At 43.7% G+C, this 10424-nt stretch overlaps 1 protein-coding gene across 2 annotated transcripts in view; it reads left to right on the plus strand.

The window, feature by feature from the left end:
• The window catches only part of ptprn2 (protein tyrosine phosphatase receptor type N2), a 1205047-nt gene extending 1195728 nt beyond the window's left edge, over nucleotides 1-9319 (plus strand). For both annotated transcript variants that reach the window (XM_070881617.1, XM_070881618.1), the window contains one exon: nucleotides 6501-9319. In XM_070881617.1, coding sequence (XP_070737718.1) covers nucleotides 6501-6572 — 72 coding nt within the window. In that variant the 3' untranslated portion in view covers nucleotides 6573-9319. The remainder of the gene's footprint in view (nucleotides 1-6500) is intronic.
• Nucleotides 9320-10424: the final 1105 nt, after the last annotated feature.

A 10424-nucleotide genomic window follows, 5' to 3' on the forward strand; every position in this document is an offset into this window, starting at 1 on the left:
CTAGGGGACCGAGGGTCTAGTGAGAAGGAGGAACTGAAGGATATCCTTATTAGGCAGGAAATTGTGTTAGAGAAATTGATGGGATTGAAGGCCGATAAATCCCCGGGGCCTGATAGTCTGCATCCCAGAGTACTTAAGGAAGTGGCCCTAGAAATAGTGGATGCATTGGTGATCATTTTCCAACAGTCTATCGACTCTGGATCAATTCCTATGGACCGGAGGGTAGCTAATGTAACACCACTTTTTAAAAAAGGATGGAGTAAGAAAACGGGTAATTATAGACCAGTTAGCCTGACATCAGTATTGGGGGAAATGTTGGAATCAATTATTAAGGATGAAATAGCAGCGCATTTGGAAAGCAGTGACAGGATCGGACCAAGTCAGCATGGATTTATGAAAGGGAAATCATGCTTGACGAATCTTCTGGAATTTTTTGAGGATGTAACAAGCAGAGTGGACAAGGGAGAACCAGTGGATGTGGTGTATTTGGACTTTCGAAAGGCTTTTGACAAGGTCCCGCACAAGAAATTGGTGTGCAAAATCAAAGCGCATGGTATTGGGGGTAATATACTGACGTGGATAGAGAACTGGTTGGCAGACAGGAAGCAGAGAGTCGGGATAAGCGGGTCCTTTTCAGAATGGCAGGCAGTGACTAGTGGAGTGCTGCAGGGCTCAGTGCTGGGACCCCAGCTCTTTACAATATACATTAACGATTTAGATGAAGGAATTGAGTGTAATATCTCCAAGTTTGCGGATGACACTAAACTGGGTGGGGGTGTGATCTGTGAGGAGGTCGCCAAGAGGCTGCAGGGTGACTTGGACAGGTTAGGTGAGTGGGCAAATGCATGGCAGATGCAGTATAATGTGGATAAAAGTGAGGTTATCCATTTTGGGGGCAAAAACATAAAGGCAGAATATTATCTGGATGGCGGCAGATTAGGAAAAGGGGAGTTGCAACGAGACATGGGTGTCATGGTTCATCAGTCACTGAAAGTGGGCATGCAGGTACAGCAGGCGGTGAAGAAGGCAAATGGTATGTTGGCCTTCATAGCTAGGGGATTTGAGTATAGGAGCAGGGAGGTCTTACTGCAGTTGTACAGGGCCTTAGTGAGGCCTCACCTGAAATACTGAGTACAGTTTTGGTTTCCTAATCTGAGGAAGGACGTTCTTGCTATTGAGGGAGTGCAGCGAAACATAGAATCATAGAAAATAGGTGCAGGAGTAGGCCATCCGGCCCTTCGAGCCTGCACCATCATTCAATAGGATCATGGCTGATCATTCCTTCAGTCCCCCATTCCTGCTTTCTCTCCATACCCCTTGATCCCTTTAGCCGCAAGGGCCATATGTAACTCCCTCTTGAATATACCCAATGAACTGGCATCAACAACTCTCTGCGGTAGGGAATTCCATTGGTTAACAACTCTCTGAGTGAAGAAGTTCCTCCACATCTCAGTCCTAAATGGCTTACCCCTTATCCTTATCCTAAGACTATGTCCCCTGGATCTGGACTTGCCCAACACCGGGAACATTATTCCTGCACCTAACCTGTCCAGTCCTGTCAGAATTTTATATGTTTTTATGAGATCCCCTCTCATTCTTCTAAATTCCAGTGAATATAGGCCGAGTCGATCCAGTCTCTCCTCATATCTCAGTCGTGCCATCCCGGGAATCAGTCTGGTGAATCTTCGCTGCACTCCCTCAATAGCAAGAATGTCCTTCCTCAGATTAGGAGACCAAAACTGAACACAATATTCCAGGTGGGGCCTCACCAAGGCCCTGTACAACTGCACTAAGACTTCCCTGCTCCGATACTCAAATCCCTTGCTATGAAGGCCAACATATCATTTGCCTTCTTCACCGCCTGCTGTACCTGCATGCCAACCTTCAATGACTGATGAATCATGACACCCAGGTCTCACTGCACCTCCCCTTTTCCTAATCTGCCGCCATTCAAATAATATTCTGCCTTCGTGTTTTTGCCCCCAAAGTGGATAACCTCACATTTATCCATATTATACTGCATCTGCCATGTATTTGCCCACTCACCTAACCTGTCCAAATAATCCTGCAGCCTCTTAGCATCCTCCTCACAGCTCACACCGCCACCCAGTTTAGTGTCATCTGCAAACTTGGAGATATTACACTCAATTCCATCATCCAATTCATTAATATATGTTGTAAAGAGCTGGGTTCCCAGCACCGAGCCCTGCGGCACTCCACTAGTTACTGCCTGCCATTCTGAAAAGGGCCCGTTAATCTCGACTCTCTGCTTCCTGTCTGCCAACCAGTTCTCTATCCACGTCAGTACATTACCCCCAATACCATGTGCTTTGATTTTGCATGCCAATCTCTTGTGTGGGACCTTGTCAAAAGCCTTTTGAAAGTCCAAATACACCACATCCACTGGTTCTCCCCTGCTCACTCTACTAATACATCCTCAAAAAATTCCAGAAGATTTGTCAAGCATGATTTCCCCTTCATAAATTCATGCTGACTTGGACCAATCCTGTCACTGCTTTCCAAATGTGATACTATTTCATCCTTAATGATTGATTCCAACATATTCCCCACTACGATGTACTGATTTACTGATGTCAGGCTAACTGGTCCATAATTACCCGTTTTCTCTTTCCCTCCATTTTTAAAAAGTGGTGTCACATTAGCAACCCTCCAGTCCATAGGAACTGATCCAGAGTCGATAGACTATTGGAAAATGATCACCAATGCATCCACTATTTCTAGGGCCACTTCCTTAAGTACTCTGGGATGTAGACTATCAGGCCCTGGGGATTTATCGGCTTTCAATCCCATCAATTTCCCTAACACAATTTCCCACCTAATAAGGATATCCTTCAGTTCCTCCTTCTCACTAGACCTTCGGACCCCGAGTACATCCGAAAGGTTATTTGTGTCTTCCTTTTTGAAGACAGAACCAAAGTACTTGTTCAATTTGTCTGCCATTTCTTTGTTCCCCGTTATAAATTCACCCGAATCCGACTGCAAGAGGCCTACGTTTGTCTTCTCTAATCTTTTTCTCTTCACATATCTATAGAAGCTTTTGCAGTTATTTTTTATGTTTCCGGCAAGCTTCTTCTCATACTCTATTTTCCCCCTTTTAATTAATCCCTTTGTCCTCCTCTGCTGTATTCTAAATTTCTCCCAGTCCTCCGGCTTGCTACTTTTTCTGGCTAATTTGTATGCCTCTTCCTTGGAATGAACACTATCCTTAATTTCCCTTGTTAGCCACGGTTGAGCCACCTTCCCCGTTTTATTTTTACTCCAGACAGGAATGTACAATTGTTGAAGTTCGTCTCTATGATCTGTAAAGGTTTGCCATTGCCTAGTCACTGTCAACCCTTTAAGTATCATTTGCCAGTCTAATCTAGCCAATTCACGCCTCATATCATCAAAGTTACCTTTCCTTATGTTCAGGACGCTAGTTTCTGAATTAACTTTGTCACTCTCCATCTTAATAAAGAATTCTACCATATTATGGTCACTCTTCCCCAAGGGGCCTCGAACAACAAGATTGCTAATTAGTCCCTTCTCATTACATATCACCCAGTCTAGGATGGCCAGCTGTCTAGTTGGTTCCTCGACATAATGGTCTAGAAAACCATCCCTAACACACTCCAGGAAATCCTCCTCCACCGCATTGCTACCAGTTAGGTTAGCCCAATCAATATGTAGATTAAAGTCGCCCATGATTACTGCTGTACCTTTATTGCACACATCCCTTATTCCCTTATTTCTTGTTTGATGCTGTCCCCAACCTCACTACTACTATTTGGTGGCCTGTACACAACTCCCACCAGCGTGTTCTGCCCTTTGGTATTCCGTAGCTCCACCCATACCGATTCCACATCATCCAGGCTAATGTCCTTCCTTACAATTGCATTAATTTCCTCTTTAACCAGCAACGCCACCCCGCCTCCTTTTCCTTTCTGTCTATCCTTCTAAATGCTGAATACCCCTGGATGTTGAGTTCCCAGCCTTGGTCACCCAGGAGCCATGTCTCCGTGATGCCAATCACATCATACCCAAAGGGTCCTCGCACAACAAGATTGCTAATTAGTCCCTACACATCACCCAGTCTAGGATCGCCAGCTCTCTGGTTGGTTCCTCGACATATTGGTCTAGAAAACCATCCCTAATACACTCCAGGAAATCCTCCTCCACCGCATTGCTGCCAGTTAGGTTAGCCCAATCAATATGTAGATTTAAAGTCGCCCATGATAACTGCTATCTGTGCAGTTAATCCGTCCCCCTTATTCCGAATACTCCTCGCATTGAGGCACAGAGCCTTCAGGCTTGTCTTTTTAACACACTTTCACCCTTTAGAATTCTGCTGTAAAGTGGCCCTTTTTGTTTTTTGCCTTGGGTTTCTCTGCCCTCCACTTTTACTATTCTCCTATCTTTTCACCAGACTGATTCCAGGGATGGCTGGACTGTCATATGAGGAGAGACTGGATCAACTGGGCTTTTATTCACTTGAGTTTAGAAGGATGAGAAGGGATCTCATCGAAACGTGTAAGATTCTGACGGGACTGGACAGATTAGATGCGGGAAGAATGTTCCCGATGTTTGGGAAGTCCAGAACCAGGGGACATAGTCTTAGGATAAGGGGTCGGCCGTTTAAGACTAAGATGAGGAGGAACTTCTTCACTCAGAGAGTTGTTAACCTATGGAATTCCCTGCCGCAGAGAGTTGTTGATGCCAGTTCATTGGATATATTCAAGAGGGAGTTAGATATAGCCCTTAAGGCTAAGGGGATCAAGGGGTATGGAGAGAAAGCAGGAAAGGGGTACTGAGGGAATGATCAGCCATGATCTTATTGAATGGTGATGCAGGCTCGAAGGGCCGAATGGCCTTCTCCTGCACCTATTTTCTATGTTTCTATGTTTCAAATGACACCAAGGCCATTTTTCTCTTTGAATACAACCAGTACCTGCTCCCATCTACCCAACCATTCAAGCAAGGGCAGTGCAAGTCTGGATCCTCGGCCGTTGTTGGGGAAAGCTGGACGGAGCTCCCGGAGACACCTTCATGGCAGTCGATGGTGGTTTTTGCACCTTAAAGATTTTCAAATGTTACGTATTTGCTGCTGTTGGATTTGCACTCATGTTGCCTGCTGCTCCAAAGCCTTGCTCCTTTGTATTCCCAACGCCTTTTAAGGCTTTGTTCATGCCCTTCACAATCGGCCACGTCTCCCGCACTCGCTTTGATCTCAGGTGTGGGGTTGCAAGTTGTTGTTGTTAGCAAGTTATTTTGCAATTTGATATACAAAGTGTATTAGTTACAGTTCTTTTGAAAGTGTGGGAAATATAGCAACAGATATATGTGTGGTGGCCAGCCTTCCTAATAGACTCCCTAAAATCACGATCCTGACTTCCCCCATGTTACCTCTGCAGAGTTGGAAGACATATTCCTATTGGCAACAATGCAGGAACTCCCTGGTATTAGTGGTTAAATGTGCTGCCCAGTGTGGTAAAATCATAGAACGATACAACACAGAAGGAGACCATTCGGTCCATCGTGCCTGTGCTGGCTCTTTGAAAGAGAGATCCAATCAGTCCCACTTTCCCGCTCTTTCCCCATGGCCCTGCAACGTTTTCTACTTCAAGTATTTATCCAGTTCCGTTTGGAAAGCTGCTATTGAATCTGTTTCTATTGTACTCAGTCATGCAGGCCAGACAGACTCAAGTTTAAAGCCTGATCTGAGCTGAGTTAACTAATCTCAGTCAGTTTACTAGTTGGGCTGTTCCAATTGGCCTGAGTGTCTTTGGCACCGGTACACTCGCGGCCTTCCGCGAGAGGTGGGCGCCGGAGGGACTGGAGTGCATCATCACCCCCGGCAACCAAATTTTAATTTGATTTTATTGTCTAAAGTTTAATTTGTTTAATTTGTCGGTGTTAGTCCCCCCCTCCTTTTAGCCAGGGGGCATTTGTATAATTTGTGTGTTGGTGCCCTCAAAAAAAAAAGGGGCACTGGAAAAAAAAATATTTTGGAGTGTGACCCCCCCCCGCACCCCCCCCCCTTTTGCAGGGGGCATTTGTTTAAAGTGCACAACTAAAATAGTTGAGTGCCTTTGGGGTGGGGGAAATTCGGCCCGAGTTCCCACCACTGTTTGTAGTCAGGTGACCCCGGCTGCATGTGGGGGTCATTGTCGAGTGAGGACAGGATCTTGCTGGTTCATAGTGCCATTTGTGGTTGATTAACCTGACAGTCACTGTTTACAGTCACACACTTGGATCACGTATCACAGACAGTACTGTCCGCTGGCAAGCGCCAGTGCCTTTAGAAGAGGGGGTGAGGAGATGAAAATAGTTGAAGGAGAACAAAGGTTATCTGCATCAGTCCCGTGGATTCTTAATGGGTTCACGATGGAAAAATAACAGGTCATCTCGCAATGGTTTCCCAGCGGTTGACCTGTTTAAACCCACATTGCGCGTAAATAAAATGACAATTTGTTCTAACCGTGCTGGTTTATTTTCTACAGGAGCAGTTTGAGTTTGCATTGACAGCAGTAGCTGAGGAGGTGAATGCAATCCTGAAGGCACTTCCACAGTGAGAGACAACCAGGGACCCCCTCGTAGCTCCAACACTTCAATCCTGCCGGTCTCCGTGAATCTTGTAGAAAACGTGATCTGATCTTGGCTCTGTAACTTTTATTTTAACAGCTTTAGAAAATGTGTCCCTTCAACATCTGTAATTGATGCAATTCTTAGCTCAAAAAATAAACTCTGGACGGTTTCAAAGTAGGAAGAAATAAAGATTAGATTAGAAGTATTTGTACATACGCTTTTTTTGGGGACTGGACAGAACTGGACGCAAAACACTCAAAGGGGAAACACGGTAGATTTGAGTATATTATAAAGTCAAAATTAAAAAAAAAACATTTTATCTTTTATTAATTTCAAAATTGGAAAAATAGTATAGAAAGGCTTCTCAGTATTAATTGTATAATGTATTCATTCTATTGCTGAAATGAACGACATCAGTATTTTATAGTAGCCGTGTGACTCCACCTCCCCTGATCCTAAAAACTGACAGCACTATTCTCTCCGTGATTGGCGTTTCACAGCAGCGTTGCGATTTTCCCACTGTGTTTCTGTGTAACACAGTTGGCACTGCAAGATACCTGCTGATGGTTAGTACTGGAAATGATTTCAAGGGAGACAGTCCCAGCACCGAAAGGGACAACTTTAGAGGACGTTAGTAAATATTTTGCAAGTATTCAGTCCAGCAGAAAGTTGTCAACACTGTTACCATTGGATTATTTAAGGAGGTATCCTGCAATTGAATTATATTTTGCCCTTTCTTTATAGGACTCACTCTGCCACATGCTGCAGCCCCTGCCCACTAAGAATCTGGCTCGCTAGAGAGCAGGCCAGGGGTGACTCCGCTACTGACTTGCCCTCCCGCCTTCTGGGCAGGTTCCTGGGCTTCACTCTAAGAGCCTATCAAGATGCCCCACACCTGGGCTTGTTAACTCACTGTGTAGGGATCCCACAAAAAAGGGGGCACTTGAAACGTTTTTGGGAGTGTGCCCCCTACCCCTTTAATCAGGGGGCACTTTGAGTATTTGTTTTCTACAAAAATAGTTATAGGGATCCCACATACCTCCTGTCCACTGAAAGGTAAAACTATTGCTGTCACCCCCGCCCAATCCCTCACGGAGCAGTCTTTCTGTTGTCGCTGAGATTTTCCCCATCTGAGTTATCCAGAAGAACCACAGACCACACCGCAGGTGAATTTAGCAAGTAATAATAATCCCAATACAATTATTGATCAATAATTTGCCACCGCCACACAGTTAAAACGTTAACATTGTAAAATAGTGGTGTTGAGTGCTCTGCATTCTTTCACTGCTCGCCTGTGCTGTGTTTGAATTTACTCTTCTCCTCTGGAAGAATCACATTCGAATCCTGCCCAGGAAAAATTAATTGAGAGATTGCGATTATTGATTTCTGCTTAGGGTCAGAAGTAAGACTATTATCTGGTCACCTTATGGGTCTGATCAACAGCTCATGGCTGTGCTGGTGATTCATCTCCTTATGCAACACCAAACAGAGCTTCGGCACTTGACATCCTTTGCCTCTGTGTTAACTACAGAATGGAGAGGGCAATATAATAATAGTACTTTTAGATCTCTGTCTAAAGCCCTGACATTTCACAAAGAAATCAACACAGGCAACGGAGTGAGGACTGCAATTAAGTCAGTGGGAAAACTTAGGTTACTTCCAATCTGGTCTTTCTTGTCACACTGCAGAAGAGGGTGTTCTTCTGAGCTCAATGCCAAAGTGCAGAGTCAGGGTAATTTAGATAACCCCTGCCATTCCTTGACTAACAGTGTTCAATTTTTTTTTGGTTGCAATAGGGAAAATATTTCTCTCTCACATACAGCTCACTTTTATTGGAAAATAGATAGTTATATCACTACAAGTGGGTTTGAATCCAATCTAGACTGGTGGGATGAGGGCCCCTTTCAGCCATGAATGCAACTGGCCAGAACCAGTCCATTGTAAAAGGTGATCATAAATCAGCACTAGTACTGAGAGTAAATCAGCAATTAGAGTCAGAGAGGATGGTGTGGGAAATGTAGGTTATAACAGTGGTGCACTTGGAAGTACTGTTCTGAGCTTAGAGTCTAGGCAAACGGTTGAGGTACAGTGGAGGAGGAATGGATTTTGCACCTAAACCATGTCATTCCTGCTGTGGGAGCGCTTGATCATTCTCATCTTTTGTTGAGTTTTGGGTTAAGACTGGTTGCTGTTGAGACGCCATTTATTTCTCTCCCCCTTTATTTCTCTGTTGTACAGTCTACGGGCTCAGTCGAAAGGAAACCTTGATATCCCTCCCCTTCAGTGAGCAAAAAACCCGTTTAATCTGATTAACGATTGCATTCTTACTGAACACCCAGATCCTGTCCTGTCCCACTTAAACTGACACTGTCTCAATCCATTTTTCTGAGGGGTCTTCCACTTCAGATTGAGTCTCAATGTCGACATGTAGGTCGAAATCCTAAGTGTTTGATTTTATTCAATTCTGACAACTACTACAGTCTGTTGCAAATTTGATGTTGACACAGAATATATATAGTCTTTGTCTGTAAATAGTCCTAGTTACGTAAGACTGATCTCATATATGCCTCTTAAGAATATATTTTGATTGTTTTAGCTTCACGAAGGCAGCACTCTTATCAGAATTGCTTGTGGGTTCTGTTGTGTTAAGTCTTCAAAAGTAGCCTAATGTTCGCCTCTTACTGACGACTGGTACTTTTCTTTTATCCAATAAATGATCTGCATTGTTTCATAATTAGAACCTATTTTATTTGCTTTGCGGTGACAGAATTTGTGAGAAGTATCGGTTATTTACGAGCAGCCAAAATGATGTAGCCGGGTCGTTTTCAGCACATTTAACGTTTTCAGTGCCACATGCTTTCGATAACTTGGCTGAAAAATTGATTTGTTTTTCTCCAAACTTTAGTACTGCATCATAACTAGATATTCCTAAACATCCCAACATTTTTTCGATTTGAAAAGGAAGCATTCAAAACTTAGGGGAGATAAAAACAAAGTAGTATTAATTCGCAAATCACGGTAGCTGAACGCAGCCCCTCCCCAATACCAACCACACACAGAAATGAACGGTGTTAAATCTTTGACATTCCTCTACACAGATCTAAATCTACTGTTTCCTGAATATTTTAAAGCAAATCTGCACAGAACTTTAAAAATATATACTTTCTCAATTTTGCACAATTTAATACATTAGATTGGATTTTTGTTTTTGAATTCCTGGCGAGACAGTTTGAAAATCTGCACTATTTTAATTCTTAATCTGCTGGCAGGTTATGGGAAACTGCCATCTCCCTGGACCAAACATTTTTGTTTGTATTCAGCACTGTGACACTGAAATAAACATTAACATTAGTTATAATGCCTCTCAGACACGAGAATAATATGTTTTTTATTATTTATTCCGGGATGTGAGCGTCGCTGTGAAGGTCAGCATTTATTGCCCATCCCTAATTGCCCTTGAGAAGGTGGTGGTGAGCCACTGCCTTGAACCACTGCAGTTCGCTGGAATATTAACCATAGACTACTAAAATAAACACCAACAATACTCCCACACTCACCATAGAAACATAGAAACATAGAAAATAGGTGCAGGAGTAAGCCATTCGGCCCTTCGAGCCTGCACCGCCATTCAATGAGTTCATGGCTGAACATTCAACTTCAGTACCCCATTCCTGCTTTCTCGCCATACCCCTTGATCCCCCTAGTAGTAAGGACCTCATCTAACTCCTTTTTGAATATATTTAGTGAATTGGCCTCAACAACTTTCTGTGGTAGAGAATTCCACAGGTTCACCACTCTCTGGGTGAAGAAGTTCCTCCGCATCTCGGTCCTAAATGGCT

This window comes from Pristiophorus japonicus, chromosome 5, assembly GCF_044704955.1.
Source record: "Pristiophorus japonicus isolate sPriJap1 chromosome 5, sPriJap1.hap1, whole genome shotgun sequence".
NCBI classification, from domain to species: Eukaryota; Metazoa; Chordata; class Chondrichthyes; family Pristiophoridae; genus Pristiophorus; species Pristiophorus japonicus.